General features: G+C 38.1%; 1 protein-coding gene across 2 annotated transcripts in view; it reads right to left on the bottom strand.

Annotated features, from left to right (window-relative positions):
* Positions 1-957: 957 nt before the first annotated feature.
* The window catches only part of NSL1 (NSL1 component of MIS12 kinetochore complex), a 39193-nt gene continuing 18763 nt past the window's right edge, over positions 958-21387 (bottom strand). For both annotated transcript variants that reach the window (XM_024750989.1, XM_024750988.1), the window contains exons 5-6: positions 4448-4515; positions 958-2501 (exon numbers count right to left, since the gene is read on the bottom strand). In XM_024750989.1, coding sequence (XP_024606757.1) covers positions 2223-2501; positions 4448-4515 — 347 coding nt within the window. In that variant the 3' untranslated portion in view covers positions 958-2222. The remainder of the gene's footprint in view (positions 2502-4447; positions 4516-21387) is intronic.

Raw genomic sequence — 21387 nt, 5'->3', positions numbered from 1 at the left:
GGAGCACAGGCTCTGGATGCGCAGGCTCAGTGGCCATGGCTCATGGGCCCAGCCACTCCATGGCATGTGGGATCTTCCTAGACCGGGGCACGAACCCGCATCCCGGGCATCGGCAGGCGGACTCTCAACCACTGCGCCACCAGGGAAGCCCCCAAAACTTCTTTTTAATTACAAAAATTTCCAGACCCAGGAGTAGAAAGATTAGAGCCTCACACAGATCCAACATTATCAAGATTTTTGTCACACTTGCTTAATCTATTCCTTTTCCTTTTTTTCTTTGCTGACATATTTCAGAACAAATCTAAGACATCAAGTCATTAAACTCTATGTATCTCAATATGAATCTCTTAAAAAGGGGAGACATTTTCTTATGTAAACACATTGTAATTATCTAATCTAGGAGAATTAACAATAATTCTTTTGTCTGCATGCTTCTGAAGTGAAACTACTCATACAGAATTCTGTACTATGAAAAAGTTAGCAATGCATTTGTATAGCAATATTCTGTAGACTCAAAACGGTTTTAAAGTGAAATTTAGTATGTTCTGAAATGCAAGGTGCTGATCTACCATCTAACTAAAGTTGAGCTCAAGAAGGCCTGAGACAACTCTTAAAAACACACAGGGGCTTCCCTGGTGGCTCAGTGGTTAAGAATCCGCCTGCCAATGCAGGGGACACGGGTTTGAGCCCTGGTCGGGGAAGATCCCACATACCGCGGAGCAACTAAGCCTGTGCGCCACAACTGCTGAGCCTGCGCTCTACAGCCTGCGAGCCACAACTACTGAAGCCCACACGCCTAGAGCCTGTGCTCCACAAGAGAAGCCACCACAATGAGAAGCCCGTGCACCACAACGAAGAGTAGCCCTCACTTGCCGCAACTAGAGAAAGCCCGCACGCAGCAATGAAGACCCAATGCAGCCAAAAATAAATAAGTTAATTAAAAAGAAATACACAGTATAAGGTTGAAGTCTTTGTACATTATTTTAATAAAAAACACACTGCTATGTACAAATATACAGATCTCAAGTTGTAACATTCAAATACAGAATGCGATAAAGTAGCTTTGTAAGTTCTCTTCACTGAGACAGATTTTCTGTCACATTTAGACTTTTATGATTATTAAGACATAATGAACAAGAGAAGTACGGATTTTCCAGCCTCATGATTAGTAAATTCCTCTGCAAAGGAATGAAGGTATTCAGTCATTAATAGGGAAACAGTTGGCAAATTAGATGACACTGCCTACAATGTATTAATGTAAGAGACACAATAAGAGATAAGAAACTGCAATTAATGTTAGAAGTATAGGCAATATAGCTTTCTCAGACTTCTACCAATGATTATATACTTGATATATAAACATTCTTAAATGTAAAACAGTTCGGTATGATTGCATCTATATTTGTTCCACAATGACAATTTGTTTCATGTATTAATCTGATATATATTTTTGACCTGGAGTCATTTACAAAGAAGTAATGAGAAATCCTGAAAAGAAACTATTAGTTCCAAGTCAAATTATGTTTAAAAGTTAAGAGATCTATGGAAAACAATAGTGTGGGTAAGAAACATTGGCTACATGCCAATTTTTATTTCTAACAGAAATTTTTACACATAATAATCATCTTCACAAAATAATCATCTTCTTTACCTAACAAAACAAAACCAAAAAATCCTAAAATTAATCCCACAAATCCAAATTAGCGGAACGTAGAGTAACAAAGTCAGAGCCAGTCTTGTCACCTGCATGCCAATTTGATAAATCAACCTGCTTTGCAGGGGTGGGGGAGGACTGCATCTGCTCCTGGGCAGAACTGATGATGACTTTCAGTCCTTAAATAATGACAACTGGCACACAGCTCTTTTTTTAAAAGAAAGATGTATATCCAGGAAACCCAATGGAATATGTTACGTCTGAAATTCCATAAAAGCTGTAAGGCAGCCAAGTGTTGATGGTCTTCAAGGACAGTAAAAGTTTGCACTCTTAATGACCATTGACAGGCTTTGTGCCAATATTCAAACAATACGCTTTTCACTGACTATCAATGCAAAGGTGAGGAAAGAAATACAATATTACATCATACCCCAGCACAGAGCTACTATATTTGTGTAAAAGAATCACTACTTATCTGTTGTTTTAAATGAAGTCCTGTCCAGGCATTAAGCTGGAATCTAAATGTTGATAGTGCCTAATCTCAACTCCCAAGATAAACAAAAAGAGTTTATGTGTCAAGACTGATCCTCTTTGGCCGCAGTGGATACCATTTTCTCTGGGGGCAGTCTTCAGTTCGCTTTCTTCTCAGTACCAAGTCAGTGTCTTTCCTAGCAGAACTCTCTGCTGGTGTGGTTTCTATTTGTGCTATAAAGCTCTCAGGTTTAACATCTGGTTTCCTACAACAACCGGAAAACACTTCTTGGTGGACTCTCTGGAGCTGGATAACAGGCTGCATCTTTAAAACTTGGGAAAATCCATCTCCTTGTTCAATTAATGCAGGCAAGGACTTAAAAAACAAACAACAGTAATACTTAACATTAATCTCAGGTTGAAACGCAAACACACAGAGATAGACACAACACTTGAGTATTTTAACTCTTCAGATCAAGGCTTTTTCTAAAACCTAATTTTTAGGTCATAGATATTCAACTTTACCTTAAAATACCAGTTTTAGCTGAGGAATTTTAACAAAAAGCTAAAACTAAAAAGATATGTTCTGTTCCTATAATGCATGGTAGTAAAATAAAACTCTGGCAAAACAGGAGGTAACAGAATTTCAGAGTTTAAAATTTAATGTCTGAAATTCCATATTTTAATATAGTAAGTATTTTAGAAATCTTAATTATCAAGAGCAGGGATCAGCACATTTTTTCTGTAAAGGGCCATACAGTAAACATTTTAGGCTCTGAGGGCCTTTACATCTCTGTCGCAATTATTCAACTTTCCTGTTGTAATGTAAAGAAGCCATAGACAGTAAGTACATGGCTGTGTTCCAAAATAGTTTTATTTACAAAAACAGGTGGCAGGCTGGATTTTACCCTGTCCCACCACAGTTTGTCAACTCCTGATTAAGAACATGTTATGAGGGTACAGTGAGAGGCCCGCATACCAAAAAAAAAAAAAAAAAAGAACATGTTATGAGAGAAGTGTGAGTACCAGAAAATCATGGCATCAGTACAAACCACAAAAGAGTGTTAACAGAAGATGATCAAAACAGAGGAGATTCTGAAGGAGTTTTAAAATAATTTTCCTGTACTAGAAATCTAAATACTTTCTGTTTGGCAAAATAAATGTCAATAATATAAACAATTTTATGATAATAATATTAAAACTCCAAGTTGGATATACAGTTGATGGAAGAAATTTTCACATATTGAGGTATGGGGAAATCACTCTGGCTTATACATGATTTAGCCTGAACTTTATGCTAACTGAAACAGCCTGTCTTGTGGCCTGTCAAACATACATTGTACATCTGCTTTCATCATTAAAGAAAAGAATTTGTTCATCACCCACTTACATAAAGGGTTAAGCTGCAACCCACTGCAGCCACCCGAGACAGTGAGCCCTCAGGGGAATTCAGGCATTCTGTGCTTTGGATGTATAGGCTTCTAGATAGTTAAGATGCATATTTAAGGATGAATTTCAATGACCCCAGATTCTTGCATCTTCCCATATACAGAAAAAATCCTAAATTCATTAACTTGAGATGTCTGTTCTTTGTGGTTAGCAGTAATCTTTTACCAAGCTGTAACCTTGACCACATTTTTTCCAGCCAAAAAAATTCATATATCCTCTCTCCTCCCTTACCCCTTCGGAGCAGTCCCAGCAGAGCTACTGAGAAGCTGTTTCCTGGGCTATAGTCCTCAGTTTGGCTCTAATAAAACTCTTCTTCTATTCTTATTGTATATTGTTTATTGATTATTTGCATCAACACAGAATAATATAGTGGCTGAGAGTATAGGCTCTGGAGCTAAACATCTAGGGTTTAAATCCTGGCACAATTACTTATTTGGGCAATCTACTTAGCCCCTCTGTGCCTTGGTTTCCTTATCTGTAAAACAGTAGCAGTACCTATCTCAGAGGGTTAGTGTAAGGATTAAATGAGGAAATATAATACATGTAAAGCAGTCAGATGGTGCCTAATCCATACTAAATGCTGACTAAATGTTAACTGGTATTATTATCCAAAATTGTTTGATGGATTGCTAACTCTCAGAACTCAAAAATATAACCAACCTTTAAAGAAGCCAGGTATAATACTGGCACATAGCAGGTGTCTAATAAATGGCAATTATTCTGAATGTTACCGTCACTTAATAAATTCATTAACGATCTATTTAAAAGACTACTGAGAATTCCCGTTACAACAGACTAAAACACCTAAGAATGCTAAAAGCAAACATCTAGCCACACATGTTATTCACTTATAATTTAGTATGTAGCTTTTACCTTCATGGCTTCACTGATCTCCTTAGCTATTGTTTCTCCTCTGCTTTTCAAATTTTCCATACGAGGGGCTGCAAAGAAACCGTCAAACAGTATTTTAGGCTTTTTATCTAATACGAAGTCATAAAAGACATGCAGATGCTATCTGGACAACAATCTGTTAGAATTATTCACCTTGGCTCAATCTTTCTTAGAATACTTTGTAATCTATTTAAAACAAGTGTCCTATTAAGTTTATCCAGATAAATAAAAAGACCGTGAAAATATTAGAATAGCAGAGAAAAACTTATGGTTATAAGTATAAAATGATAGACAGGGATGTCCCTGGTGGCACAGTGGTTAAGAATGTGCCTGGCACGGGTTTGAGCCCTGGTCTGGGAAGATCCCACATGCCGTGGAGCAACTGAGCCCGTGCACAACTACTGAGCCTGCGCTCTAGAGCCCACGAGCCACAACTACTGAAGCCCGTGCATTTAGAGCCCGTGCCCTACAACGAGAAGCCACTGCAATGAGAAGCCTGCACACTGCAACAAAGAGCAGCCCGTGCTCACTGCAACTTCAGAAAGCCTGCGTGCAGCAACGAAGACCCAATGCAGCCAAAAATAAATCAATAAATATTTTTTAATAAAATAAATAAAATGATAGACAGCAAGAACTGTACTGTGAGTAGTCTTAACACTGTGTGTCCCTAAAAAAGAACCTAACGTTTGTTCTGCATATTATCTACCACTATGTTTAACATTTTCAAGCACTATCATCACATTTTAAAATAAATATAGGCTAATATTTGGTATCTGTAGTACTCTGAATTTTATAAAAGTAAAACATATTTGAACTTAGAATATACAGTCACACTACATCAAGGACACCTAGATGGAATTTCTGAAAAAGAAAATGTGGAATAGATCGTCAGTAATATTCATTTTTCTTTCCTTACTTCCTCAATGCTTTTCTTTTTTTAAATTATTTGTTTGTTTATTTATTTACTTATTTATGGCTGCGTTGGGTCTTCGCTGCTGCACGCGGGCTTTCTCTAGCTGCGGCGAGCAGGGGCTACTCTTCATTGAGGTGTGGGGGCTTCTCATTGTGGTTGCTTCCCTTGTTGTGGAGCACGAGATCTAGGCACGTGGGCTTCGGTAGTTGTGGCACGTGGGCTCAGTAGTTGTGGCACACGGGCTTAGTCGCTCTGCGGCATGTGGGATCTTCCCGGACCCGGGCTCGAACTCGGGCTCAAACCCATGTCCCCTGCATTGGCAGGCGGATTCTTAACCACTGCGTCACCAGGGAAGCCCCACTCGATGCTTTTCTGATTCCTAATACATTTTCTTTTCTTCCAATCTGTGTTACAAATGTTCGTGCCTACTTCATAACAGAACTGCATATTTAATGATACCTCTGTATAAAAATCCTAATAAAACTCCAAGTGAAACTGGAGATAAGAAAAATCATTCCATTATGAAATCATCTACAAATTAGTTTTTTTTTGTTTTTGTTTTTTTGCAGTACGCGGGCCTCTCACTGTTGTGGCCTCTTCTGTTGCGGAGCACAGGCTCCGGACGCGCAGGCCCAGCAGCCATGGCTCACGGGCCCAGCCGCTCCACGGCATGTGGGATCTTCCCAGACCAGGGCACGAACCCGTGTCCCCTGCATCGGCAGGCGGACTCTCAACCACTGCACCACGAGGGAAGCCCCTACATATTAGTTTTTAGAAGAGTAGTTCTCACTAGAAATTTCTTAAAGTCTAAGCAAGTATATAACTATGTTAGGAAGGCCACAGTTTTACTGACTTCAACAGATTGGCAAATAAGCCAAGCAAAGAATTTCTTTCATAGCTGCTCTTTTTCTTTTCTGACTTTTCTTGGCTCAAAAAAGTGAGAACACATTTAGAATAAAGAAAATGAATAGCAAAGGCAACTGAGAGATGCCGGAGAGGGTGTGGAGAAAAGTGAACCCTCTTGCACTGTTGGTGGGAATGTAAATTGATACAGCCACTATGGAGAACAGTATGGAGGTTCCTTAAAAAACTAAAAATAGAACTACCATATAACCCAGCAATCCCACTCCTAGGCATAAACCCTGAGAAAACCATAATTCAAAAAGACACATGCACCCCAATGTTCATAGCAGCACTACTGATAATAGCCAGGTCATGGAAGCAACCTAAATATCCATCGAAAGATGAATGGATAAAGAAGATGCAGTACACATATACAATGGAATGTTACTCAGCCTTAAAAAGGAACAAAATTGGGTCATTTGTAGAGACGTGGATGGACCTAGAGGCTGTCATACAGAGTGAAGTAAGTCGGAAAGAGAAAAACAAATATCTTTTATTAACGCATATATGTGGAATCTGGTATAGATTATCTTATTTGCAAAGCAGAAACAGAGACACAGATGTAGAGAACAAACATGGATATCAAGGGGGAAGGGGCAGGGTGGGATGAACTGGGAGATTGGGACTGACATACACTATTGATACTATGTATAAAATAGATAACTAATGAGAACCTACTGTATAGCACAGGGAACTCTACTCAATGCTCTGTGGTGACCTAAATGGGAAGGAAATCCAAAACAGAGGGAATACATATATATGTACAGCTGATTCACTTTGCTGTACAGTAAAAACACAACATTGTAAAGGAACTATACTCCAATAAAAATTAATTTTAAAAAAAAAGGAACTGAGAGAATGGGCCCTTAAAGGAGAAAGGCAAAGGCAAAGGCAACATGATAGCCTCAGAAAAAGGGTTCTTGACCTTTTTTAGTTCCCAGAGATTTCTTTGGCAATTTGGAGAAGCCTATGGACCCCTTCTCAGAATATTTTTTAATGTATTTATTTTTTTAATTGAGGTATAATGTACATACAGTTAAATGCAGAACTTAAGTTTAGCATTCAACCACCTTTGACAAATGTACACCAAAGTCATGGGACATTTCCATCATTCCAGAAAGTTTTCTTGTGCCCCTTTCCCAATCTTCTATACAAGAAGCAACCACTCATCTGATTTCTATCATTATACGTCAGTTTTGCTTACTCTAGAATTTCAGAACAATCTTTTAAAATATAATTTAAAAATATAATTACTTAAAAATTGTAATAGGTAATACAGGTGCTTCTTTATTAATGATTTAAACAAAAAGATCGAGCGGCAGGTCTAATTACCATAGTAAGAAAATAATGAGTATAAACAATATTGCGAGGTGTCTGCAACAACTGAAACTGAAAATACCTGTGGCTTCCAGTAGCAAAAAAAAAAAGAAAATTACAGGTACTGCTAATACTACCACCATTACCTGCATTCAAAATCGAAGGAAATGCTAAATTTCAGTTTGAGGTTAATAAAAATAACACTAATTTTTTTCCTCTCCAAGTTCACAGCCTCCTATATTCTCAGGACCCTAGCCTTAAAATAGTATGCTAATTTAATTTCAATTCTTTTATGATTTGGGGAGATTCCCCCAAGAGCATTCAGGCAATTATTAAATTTTCCCCTGGGTATGGCAAATAAATGATCGAACCTTCAGTACTCTTGTAGCAATCTGGCTTCCAGCCAGGCCCACATTCTCTCCTCATCAAACTTGCACACCTGTGTGGAGCTGCCCATTCTTCTAACATTTATTATGTACTTTCCATGGACAAATACCAGTAGTTAAAGAGTAAGGAAAAATGGTCTCTGCCCCTCAAGGAACTTTCAGTTTAAAAGAGCCACATGGAGGGCTTCCCTGGTGGCGCAGTGGTTGGGGGTCCGCCTGCCGATGCAGGGGGCGCGGGTTCGTGCCCCGGTCCCAGAGGATCCCGCGTGCCACAGAGCAGCTGGGCCTGTGAGACATAGCCGATGGGCCTGGGCGTCTGAAGCCTGTGCTCCTCAGCGGGAGGTGCTACAACAGTGAGGGGCCCACGTGCCGCAAAAAAAATAATGAGAAAGTGTAAGATCAAATCCAACAGAAAACATATCTCCTACTTTGAAATTCCACCATAATTCAAATTACATTCAGTATATACATCCACTCAAAAAGAATTCAGAGATCACACTGTTGAAAGGCAGTGGGCAATAGAGAATGGATAGGACAAAAACAGAAATATGAGAAACTACAGAGAAGATATGTGGTTGACCTTTGTGGATAGATTCTAGTAAGGAAAAATGGTCTCTGCCCCTCAAGGAACTTTCAGTTTAAAAGAGCCACATGGAGGGCTTCCCTGGTGGCGCAGTGGTTGGGGGTCCGCCTGCCGATGCAGGGGGCGCGGGTTCGTGCCCCGGTCCCAGAGGATCCCGCGTGCCACAGAGCAGCTGGGCCTGTGAGACATAGCCGATGGGCCTGGGCGTCTGAAGCCTGTGCTCCTCAGCGGGAGGTGCTACAACAGTGAGGGGCCCACGTGCCGCAAAAAAAATAATGAGAAAGTGTAAGATCAAATCCAACAGAAAACATATCTCCTACTTTGAAATTCCACCATAATTCAAATTACATTCAGTATATACATCCACTCAAAAAGAATTCAGAGATCACACTGTTGAAAGGCAGTGGGCAATAGAGAATGGATAGGACAAAAACAGAAATATGAGAAACTACAGAGAAGATATGTGGTTGACCTTTGTGGATAGAGTAAGAGTAAGAGTAAGAGTAAGAGTAAAGAAAAGCAATCTAAAAATCGAATTAAAAATTTAATATTCACGTAATTTCTTATCACTGTACAAAAATAGTTTTTAATATTTAATGTGGCAATAATAGGAAGTATTTAAAAATCATTTTTATAATAAAAAATGAGATTCCTACATTTCGTGTGCTTCTATTAATTCAGTAACATTTGGTTCTATTAAAAGGACTCTCAAATCTTCTATTACATATTTCCCATTAGCTTTGTTCTACACACAACGCTCTAAGTAATTCATCATCTTTTGAAAAAAGGGAGTATGAAAGTTGTAACTGGATCTAAAACATTTCATAATTAGACTGATAAAATGTAACTGGTTGCAAAGAGTTGTTTCTTTTTAGTTCAATTTACCTTTCCTGCACATGTAAACTAACAGAGATAGAAAGAATATTTGAAGAAATATGATGATGTACAAAAAATTTCAGAATTTGTATGGAAACACAAAAGACCCCGAATAGCCAAAGCAATCTTGAGGGAAAAAAACAGAGTTGGAGGAATCAAGCTACCTGACTTCAAACTATACTACAAAGCTATAGTAATCAAGACAGTATGGTACTGGCACAAAAACAGAACTATAGATCAATGGAACAGGATAGAAAGCCCAGAGATAAACCCACACACATATGGTCAGCTTATCTTTTCTAAAGGAGGCAAGAATATAGAGTGCAGAAAAGACAGCCTCTTCAATAAGTGGTGCTGGGACAATTGGACGTGTACATGTAAAAGAATGAAATTAGAACACTCCTTAACACCATACACAAAAATAAACTCAAAATGAATTAAAGACCTAAATATAAGGCCAGACACTATCAAACTCTTAGAGCAAAACACAGGCAGAACACTCTATGACATAAATCACAGCAAGATCCTTTTTGACCCACCTCCTAGAGAAATGGAAATAAAAACAAAAATAAACAAATGGGACCTAATGAAACCTAAAAGATTTTGCACAGCAAAGGAAACCATAAATAAGACAAAAAGACAACCCTCAGAATGAGAGAAAATACTTGCAAATGAAGCAAGTGACAAAGGATTAATCTCCAAAATTTACAAGCAGCTCATGAAGCTCAATATCAAAAAAACAAACAACGCAATCCAAAAATGGGCAGAAGACCTAAATAGACATTTCTCCAAAGAAGATATACAGATTGCCAACAAACACATGAAAGAACCCTCAACATCATGAATCACTGAGAAATGCAAATCAAAACTACAATGAGATATTATCTCACACCGGTCAGAATGGCCATCATCAAAAAATCTACAAACAATAAATGCTGGAGACGGTGTGGAGAAAACAGAACCCTCCCGCACTGTTGGTGGGAATTTAAATTGATATAGCCACTATGGAGAACAGTCTGGAGGGTCCTTAAAAAACTAAAAATAGAACTACCATACGACCCAGCAATCCCACTACTGGGCATATACTCTGAGAAAACCATAATTCAAAAAGAGTCATGTACCACAATGTTCATTGCAGCTCTATTTATAATAGCCAGGACATGGCAGCAACCTAAGTGTCCATCAACAGATGAATGGATAAAGAAGATGTGGCACATATATTACTCAGCCATAAAAAGAAACGAAATTGAGTTATTTATAGTGAGGTGGATGGACTTAGAGTCTGTCACAGAGTGAAGTAAGACAGAAAGAGAAAAACAAATACCATATGCTAACACATACATATGGAATGTAAAAAAAAAAAAAAAAAAGGTCATATAGAACCTAGGGGCAAATGGGAATAAAGACGCAGACCTACTAGAGAATGGACTTGAGGATATGAGAAGGGGGAAGGGTAAGCTGGGACAAAGTGAGAGAGTGGCATGGACATATATACACTACCAAATGTAATATAGATAGCTAGTGGGAAGCAGCCGCATAGCACAGAGAGATCAGCTCGGTGCTTTGTGACCACCTAGAGAGGTGGGATAGGGAGGATGGGAAGGAGGGAGACGCAAGAGGGAAGAGATATGGAGATATATGTATAACTGATTCACTTTGTTATAAAGCAGAAACTAACACACCATTGTAAAGCAATTATACTCCATAAAGATGTTAAAAAAATAAAACAATGGGTCCAACTGCTAAAATATATTAAAAATGTAACAAATAGGATATTTTCCTGATGTTTCCAGATTTTTGGGACACTTTGACTGAATTTATTGTACACATGAAAATATAATGGGCACATTATTTGAAAATGTAACATACTTTTTAAAAATAAGTTTATCCTATGTTTCCCAACTATGCAGACACTCTATCTAGATCCAGGTGGCAGCTGCATGTCTTAATGTGCACGTGTGTTTACCAATTCATCAAGCTGTGCACCGTATATTATAGCTCAGTATATACAAACACACACACAATAATGAACAGAATCTTTTTTTAACATTTACTCTAGAAAGTTCTTACTTTTATGTATAGAGTAAGGCAATCATTTCCTTCTTCATTGCTATTGCATGAATCTATCATCCAAGGGATTCTTAACTTTTTTTATAAACATACGCTACTTAAAAAAATGTTTCTTCTATAAACCCACAATGATGGACAGTAGCTGTTTTCCATCTGTTGCACAAGCAAAGACAATGTAAAAAGCACCAAGTAGTCTGGGTTTGTGGGTAAAATGGAGTTTAGGTCCCAGGCTTGGATAACTATGAACAGATTTTCACACATGAATGTTTGGTGGAACATTCTAAAGTTGTGCTGCACTTATAAGACATTTAGTATTCCTGGCTCCTGACTACAAAATGCCAGCTTGTACCCTCCCATTACTGTGGTAACAGAAAACTTCCCCCCACTTTTTCAAAGGGCCGCTAGGGGGCAGTACTGCCTCCAGTGAGAACCATGGTGTTCTTTTTCACCTTTCAGAATTTCCCTGGGAACAAGAACCTCATTCTCTCAATCTCGGACCGTCTAGTGCTGAACACAGTGCCTGACATGTAGAGTAGGTGCTTAATAAGTATGACAGACCAAGGCTATGATAAAGTATTCTATGGAGGCACAAAGGGAGGTGAGGTCAATCCAACAGGAGAATTGAAAGGAGAGTAAAAACTTCATAGATGTTGTAAGAGAGTTGCCTAGCCTAAGAGGATTTGGATGTCTGGGGGTGAGTGGGAATAGGAGGTGGGTGGTAGAGGATGTGCTATACCAAAACAAGGGAATAAATCAAGAAAGAAGAAAACACAGGAACCAGGAAACATGGTCCAAAACAGAGAAGAAGTAAAGGAAATTCCCAGGATGATGAGGAAAGGAAACAGACAGGATGAAAGCTTTGCAGCAGGCCTAGAGAGCAAACAGTCCAGATTGTGCTAGGAAGGCAAAAGACTCCCAGAGGAATACCTCCAAGAAAAAAGGAAAGGGTTTTAAAATGGATTTGATGGATAACCATTTGATGGAAGTGTTTACCATACTGAGAGGAATTTTACAGTTCTATTGAAGTGTTTGGGAAAGAATTAGTGAAAGACACAACAGCAAACAAAGCAAACAGAAAAATAAAGCATTCTGAAGGGGGATGAGAAGATGTTCAAGAAAGAAAATATACTCATAGTATGATTACCTGACTCATTTGAAGAACATTTAACATAACAGTATCAATGCTAAATACTAGTGATTATTTCTGACAAAAAAAGCTGATGTGTGTAGATTATTCTTTTGAGAAACCTGGCTATGAAAAGGAGGAGAGTTCAGGGAAAAGAAACACAATGGCAGGAAAGCTTTCCCTACTTGACCCTACGACAGCCCATTTCTGGTATTATGGGCTGTCATACATTGCCAATCAATCTTATGTAATAACTTTAGCAACTCTGTGAGGCAAGCAGATTTCATCAGCCTCCTTTTATATATAGGGAAAAAGAAGCTGTTGAGGGCTGAGAAATGTATCTGAACTGAATGAATAACTGAATAAACACTGAATAGAATTAGAACCCACAGCACATGCTCTTCTGTATTCTATACATAACTTTCCAAAATATCACTTTGCCAGGAATTATACTATACTCAGAAGAATGATCAAAAATTAGCTCCAATATAATGAAAATCTCTTAAAATAAAAATAAATTATGCCTGGTAAAGAATGAAAAGTAGAATAAGTCTAGAGTTAAATTTGTTTCAAATGTTAACATTACAGTACCATTTTCTTTCTTTTTAGTTAAGTGAATTAAATTCCTTTCTTTGAAAACTAAGGATCATCAATAATTTTAGGAATAAAACCAAACACACAAAGATTTTTTTCTTTGGCCGCACCGTGCGGTATGTGGGATCTTCATTTCCCACCCAGGGATCGAACCCACTGCCCCCGCATTGGAAGCGCAGTCTTAACCACTGGACTGCCAGGGAAGTCCCAAAACACACAAAGATTAAAAAAAAACACAAGGGGGAGGGGAACACACAATTAAATATCACTAAACATGAAATGTCTGTAAATGTATCAAAAAAGCTTTTATCAACATTAACATCTGCTTTGGAAATTTCAAAATATATAAACTTTTCAATCCCTCACTTAAGATTCCTTTTAATGAATTTTTCACTTTTTGTAACTAGTAAGAGCATACAGATACTCCTGATATACACGCATTTGACTTAAGAACGTCTCACATGCAGACGGCTAGTCCCTGCCATGCAGGAGATGGGGATGGGCTTCCTCCAGAAGCGTTCCCAATGGCTCTCTCCATAGCCTCGATGGGAACATCTTCATGGGACCACTGTTCATACTCTCACCACAAACAAAGGTGTTTAGTAATCCCTCCTACTTAAACATCATGTAGTAGAACTAACATGCATCTGAAATGTGATTCTCCTAATGTTTTTCATCATAAATGTGTAGTATTGATATTTCAGCTACCCTGTAGGTTACGTAGATCTTTAAAGGGTAGCCTAGAAACGTATTCATTTATAATACCATTTGTAAATTGTTTTTCAGGGGGGAAATACAATTCAAATTCCAAAGCTCAGATTAAATATGAATGTCTGAAATGTAAGTGGGTGACTACCTGTAAATATTCCGGCAGTGGCTTAAGCAAGTCATTATTAGGAGAGAAGAGGAACAGCCTCTAAGTCCTCAGCTTGTAGGGTCAGCAAAAGAACTGGAACTATCATAAAGTCTACTACAGAGAAACTTAAAATAGCTCCTTGTCATCACTACATGTTTAGAGAAGGACAGGAAATAATTAAAAGGGAGTCTCATCGATAAACTTCAAATAACTTTTTAAAAATGATGATATGGAAGCAATGATTAGTTTTACTAATGGGATCACAAAACACTGTTAAGTGACAAATGAAAACTCGTCCTATTAGTAGATAGTTAATTAAAAGATTGCTGCAAAGATATTAAAAAGTTTGCTCTTAAAAATGTGGAAGTTACGCACCCTTGAGTACACTGCCTTCCCTAGTCACTTGCTTTCTAAAACATAGGGAAATGAAAAAGTGGAAATGAAAGATTGAGTAATCAACCTTGTTTGGCTTTCAGGTCATTGCACTGACTAAACTAGGAAACATGAAATTCCAAAAGCCTGCACAAATTCAGAAATTCAGCAAAAAAGCATTAACTGAATGCTTCCTTTCTATTTCCACTGTATTTTATGAACATGTATGAGCAAGCATGCATAACAGAGGATGTCTGGCTTGTACTAGTTTCTAAAGGGGTAACCAAAGGCATGAATAAGAACCATGAATTAAAAAGTACCATCCCTGGTGAAAATGAAACCAAAAACTAAGCAGTGACTTATGACTTTCTGGAAGATAACACTTTGCTACAATTTAAACACATCTGTTTAACACACCTGCTAGGTAGCAGGTATGTAATCCTCTGCAATCACTCCCACATGCACCTCACCAGCTCCTTCAATACTGAAGAGTTGCATCTGTCTTAAGGTACCACATACTTTCAAACTCCTAGCTTGTGTTACCTGGTCTCAGCCAAGTCTCTAACCTTATCCTGTAATGCTCTTTCCCTCTATTTCTTCCACCACAGCTTCAGTGGTCTCTTGTTCTATACTCAACCTCATTCTTAACTTAGGAACCTTGTTCTAGCTCTTCTCTCTAACTGAAAAGTTCTTCCTCTTGATTGTCACGAGGTAAATTCCTTCTTGTTTCTTCCTCAGAAAAGTGTTTCCCATCACCTAAACACACCACCGTAACACTGATTTTACTTATTTATTTTTCTATTTGTTGATACTTTTCTTCTCCCACTAGAACATAAGCTCCACAGAGCAAGGACCCTGTCTGTCTGTGTTGTTCACCATTACATCCTCCACAGTGAGAACAGTTCTGGCATATAGTAGACATTCAATAAATATGCTGAATGGATGGGTGAATAATAATCAGGCAGTAAGTATTTACTGAGCATGATACTATATCATGCAAACACAAAGTAAAAAGCTCATGAAGCAAATACAATAGTATAATAGTGTTTAATGCAAACACAAAGTAAAAAGCTCATGAAGCTTTCAGTTTTGTGAGAAACCATAAAGTAACACACAAATACATATCGTAACAAATGATATTAAGGAAATAAACAAGGGTTATGATAGAGAACTAGAGAGAGGCTATTTTAGTCAGGGTAGTTAGGGAAGATCCTCTGAGGAGGTAGCGTTTAAATGCTAAAGAAAAATTGAAAAGATGTCAACCTTAGAAGCCCTGGGGAAAATAAACTCATGCACTTATGGTTAATTAATCTATGACAAAGGAGGCAAGAATGTACAATGGATAAAAGACAGTCTCTTCAACAAGTGGTGCTGGGAAAACTGGACAGCTACATATAAAAGAATGAAATTAGAACATTCTCTAACACCACACACAAAAGCAAACTCAAAATGGATTAAAGACCTAAATGTAAGACTGGATACTATAAAACTCCTAAAGGAAAACATAGGCAGAACACCCTTTAACAAAAATCACAGCAATGTTTTTTTTGGATTTGTCTCCTAGAGTAATGGAAATAAAAACAAAAATAAACAAATGGGACCTAATTAAACTTAAAAGGCTTTGCACATCAAAGGAAACCATCAACAAAACAAAAATACAGCCTATGGAACGAGGAAATACTTGCAAACTATGTGACTGACAGGGGATTAATTTCCAAAAATACACAAACACCTCATACGGCTCAATATCAAAAACAAACAAAATAACACCCAATCAAAATATGAGCCCAGGGACTTCCGTGGTGGGACAGTGGTTAAGAATCCGCCTGCCAATGCAGGGGACACGGGTTCGAGCCCTGGTCCGGGAAGATCCCACATGCTGCGGAGGAACTAAGCCCGTGCGCCGCAACTACTAAGCCTGCGCTCTAGAGCCCGTGAGCCACAACTACTGAAGCCCGCATGCCTAGAGCCCATGCTCCGCAACAAGGGAAGCCACCGCGATGAGAAGCCCGCACACCGCAACAAAGAGTAGCACCCGCTCGCCGCAACTAGAGAAAGCCAGCGAGCAGCAACGAAGACCCAATGCAGCCCAAAATAAATAAATGTATTAAAAAAAAAAAATGAGCAGAATACCTAAACAGACATTTCTCCAAAGATGGCATACAGATGGCCAACAGGCACATGAAAAGATGCTCAACATCACTAATTATTTAAGAAATGCAAATCAAAACAATAATGAGGTATCACCTCACACCAGTCAGAATGGCCATCATCAGAAAGTCTACAAATAATAAATGCTGGAGAGGGTGTGGAGAAAAGGGAACCCTCCTACACTGCTGGTGGGAATGTAAATTGGTGAAGCCACTATGGAGAACAGTATGGAGATTTCTTAAACAACTGAAAATAGAGCTACCAGCAATTCCACTCCTGGGCATTTATTTGGAGAAAACTATAATTTGAAAAGACACATGCACCTCAATGTCCATAGCAGCACTATTTATAATAGCCAAGACATGAAAACAACCTAAGTGTCTACTGACAGATAAATGGATAAAGAAGCTGTGGTATATATACACAATGGAATACTACTCAACCATAAAAAGAATAAAATAATGCCATTTGCAGCAACATGGATGGACCTAGAGATTATCATGCTAAGTGAAGTCAGACAGAGAAAGACAAATATATGATATTGCTTATATGTGGAATCTAAAAAAAATGATACAAATGAATTTCTTTACAAAACAGAAATAGACTCACAGACATAGAAAACGAACTTATGGTTACCAAAGGGGAAAGGATAGGAGGAATAAATCAGGAGTTTGGGATTAAAATATACACACTACTATATATAAAATACATAACCAATAAGGACCTACTGTATAGCACAGGGAACTCTACTCATTATCTTATAATAACCTACAATGGAAAAGAACCTAAAAAGGGATATATATATAGAGAGAGAGAGAGAGAGAGACCACTTTGCTATACGCCTGAAACTAACACAACATTGTAAATCAACTATATTTCAATAACAATTTTAAAAAAAAAAGAAGCATTGGGAAGAAGCATATGTGAAAGTGAGGTACTTTCAAAGAACTGAAAGATGGGGTCTAGGGCTACAGCAAAAAGTGCCTGAAATGAATTTAGAGGAGCCAGGTCATGTAAAGGAATGCTGACAAGTTTGAAGTCTATTATATTTAAAATTGGAAGATTTTAGGATTTTAAGCAAAGGAATTAAAGTTGATTTGTGTTTTTAAGAGTATCCTAGATTTTTATTCAAGTTGGTCTTGGAAGTTCATAAACTCCCCACCTTTGTCCAAAACACCATCGGATAAATATAGAAAATTAAAAAAAACAAATCCCAAAGCATATGTAAAGTAAACATTTCTTTGAACCAGAAAAAAGCAGACGAGAAAAAGCTGTAAGTCAGGCTGAAGTTGCAGATCCACTGGTAGGCAGATGGTAGGTAGGCAGTAAGTAACCAGGAATTTGCTTCCCACAAGATTAAAGGGGATCAAAGTGCTCCGGAGGGGCAGGAAATGGGGAGAGTCAAGCTCATAATCAAACCAAGGGCTGAAATGGAGTTTTCCTACCCTGAAAAGGAGGCTGGAAAAAAAAACCTGACATTAACCACTGAGAGGAGCTGCAGCATACTTAAAGCTACACTAGAAGTTGATGGGAAGCAGAAAATACCTCAAAGCCCAGGCCTAGATTAAGCTGCCTGCTGACTTAGTGACTAGATCCACTATCTCCAATATTGCAGTGCAACAGGGGCCCCACAGTGTCAATTTAAGATATGGTTCTAGCCTGGGACTGTTCAGGGGCCAGACGGAAGGAAACCACAAAACTACTAGACAGGAAGAGGGGAAAGCAGCAATAAGAAAATAAGCACATGAAAAACTTAGTCAAGAAGCACTTGCTAAGCAAAATTCTTAAATACATGAAGAAATTACAACCATGAAAGACAGCCACTATAACCAATGTCAAGGAGAGGAACTTGCTGCAGATGGAATAAAAATAGAGCAATCTGAAAATGATTTTTAAAGGTTTAGGATCCTCCAATAGCTAAAGGAAATCATAACAGACATTACAGAAAAAAAATACCCTATGAAATAAAAACAAGAATACTACAAAAATAGAAAAAATGATAAAGAAGCAAAGTTGAATGATTAAGCTAAAGATTTTCTAGAAGATGGGAGTCCTCAGATTGGAAGTACACACAGAGATCTGAGTGGAAGATGAGAACAAAAAGGAAGCAAGCAAAACAAACAAAAAATCCACCCAAACCAAAAAAATATGTGTATGATCTATTTAAATAAAATTGTGTGTATATGTACAAAAACATAAAGAAATTACCAATAAGCAGCACAGAGCTGAACTATATGTTATATAGTTGAGTGAAAAAAAATAACAGAATATAATATATTGTGTAATACTTATATATAAAAAATAAATAACTCAAAACTCCCTGTGCCTATCTGCCCACATACAAATGCACTGATATAAAGTTCTAAAATTAGACATATCAAACAGTTACAGTAGTTACCTATTTGAAGGTGTGTGGCATCAGATAGACTTGGGAAGACAAGTATGGTGGACTTTCATTTTCTACTATATATACACCACTGATTATTTAAAAGTTTATATTAAGCTTACACTTATTAAGAGAACAAAACAAAAACTAATTATAAAAATATAAAACAGTTTAAAATAATAATATTAGATCTATGGCAGTTGAATTGGAGGATTCTCCCATATATTTAGGTTAGAAGAGTCAGGTGTAGATAATCTGAATACATAAATCAATTTTCTGTAAAATAAATTATGCTCCCCAAATGTCTAGTACATATGTATTTCTATATGATTATATGAGAAGAGAAAAATGGATAAATGGATTCATACCAGATTAATGTTGGACATCTGAAGGAGCAGTAGATGGGAAAGGAGAAAGGAAGCCAAAAACAAAAAATAAAATGCTATCCTTATTTTTTAATTTAAAAAGAACATGTATAATTATGTACTTATTTCATAAATATTTCCTGAGCATACTATGTCAGATAATGATCTTAGAGCTACGGGATACAAAAGTGGACAAAACAAAGTCCTTGGGGGGGGGGAAGGGATGAAGACAATAAAATGAACAGAAATTACATAATGTCAGTAAGGAGTGGGGGAAATAAAGCAGGTTAAAGTGATAGAGTATGACCAAGTGGGTCAGTAGGGGATTTGACACAGATTGTCAGGGAAGACCTCTCTGATGAGGTAACACTTTGAACAGACAGCTGAATGAAGTTTCAGATAGGAACGGGAGAGCAGCAAGTGTGAAAGCCTCAGGGCCACTGTGTGTTTGGCACATTCTTGGTGAAACAGAAAGAATGCTAGTGTAGCTGGAGCTCAGTAAACAAAGGTGAGAGTGGTAAGAAACCGGGGTCAGAGATGGAATAAGAGGAGCACTCAGGGACCAGGTCAGAGAGACCAAGGGAAGTATGATGGGGAGCCACTAGAGACTTTTAAGCAGGGGGTGACATAATCTGATTATGCTTTAAAAAGAATCCGCTGTGTGGCAAACTGAAATGGAAGGAGACCAGTGAGGAGACTACTGTAGCAGTCCCACTAGGAGAATACAGTGACAAGGACAACAGCAGTAGAGACGGATTTGGTAGGAAGTAGTTGGATTCAGAATATATTTTCAAGGTAAAGGAAGCAAGATCTTCAGGTAGATTGCAGGTGAAGCCTCAAGCAATATATTATAACACTTGGTCACTGGTTATAAACATGTTAATAGTGATTATCTCTTGAGTACATGATTTTGTGTGATTTACATTTGTTTTTTATGCTTTTAACACTTTTGGAATGTGAATGCATTTATATATAATCAAGAAAAAGCAATAAAGTTGCTTTCAACGTTTAAAAAAAAAAGTGCATCTCAAGCACCATGCTACGTAAATAAAAATAAACATCTAGCCATATTATGGTAAAACTGCAGAACATTAAGAATACAAAAAGAATTCTGAAAAATCAGGAGAGAAAAAATAGATTATCTATAAAAAATGGCAATTAGGGCTTCCCTGGTGGCACAGTGGTTGAGAGTCCGCCTGCCGATGCAGGGGACATGGGTTCGTGTCCCGGTCCGGGAAGATCCCACATGCCGCGGAGCCGCTAGTTAGGGATTCCCCAAAAAAAAAAAAAAAAGAATCTACCTGCCAATGCAGGGGACACGGGTTTGAGCCCTGGTCCAAGACACGGAACAACTAAGCCCATGCACCATAAATACTGAGCCTGCACTCTAGAGTCCCTGATCCACAGCTACTGAAGACTGTGTGCCTAGAGCCCGTGCTCCACAACAAGAGGCTACTGCAATGACAAGTCCACACACCACAACAAAGAGTAGCCCCTGCTCACTGCAACTAGAGGAAGCCTGCATGCAGCAACGAAGACCCAACTTAGCCAAAAAAAAAATTTAAGAAAAAAAAGGACACATGTACCCCAATGTTCATTGCAGCACTATTTACAATAGACAGGACACGGAAATAACCTAAATGTCCAACAGCAGATGAATGGATAAGGAAGATGTGGTACATATGTACAATGAAATATTACTCAGCCATAAAAAGGAACAAAATTGGGTCATTTGCAGAGATGTGGACGGACCTACAATCTGTCATACAGAGTGGAATAAGCCAGAAATAAAAAAACAAGTATCACGTATTAATGCATATATGTAGAATCTAGAAAAATGGTACAGATGAACCTATTTGTAGGGCAGGAATAGAGACACAGATGTAGAGAACAGACATGGGGACACAGCGGGGGAAGGAGAGGGTGGGACGAATTGGGAGATTAGGTTTGACATAAATACACTACCATGTGTAAATACACTACCTGCTGTATAGCACCAGGAGCTCAGCTCTGTGTTCTGTGAT

The sequence above is a fragment of the Neophocaena asiaeorientalis genome, unplaced genomic scaffold (genome assembly GCF_003031525.2).
Source record: "Neophocaena asiaeorientalis asiaeorientalis breed wild unplaced genomic scaffold, Neophocaena_asiaeorientalis_V1.1 scaffold67, whole genome shotgun sequence".
NCBI classification, from domain to species: domain Eukaryota; kingdom Metazoa; phylum Chordata; class Mammalia; order Artiodactyla; family Phocoenidae; genus Neophocaena; species Neophocaena asiaeorientalis.
Note: the sequence above shows the minus strand (reverse complement) of the source record. Positions and strands in the feature narration are given on the sequence as shown.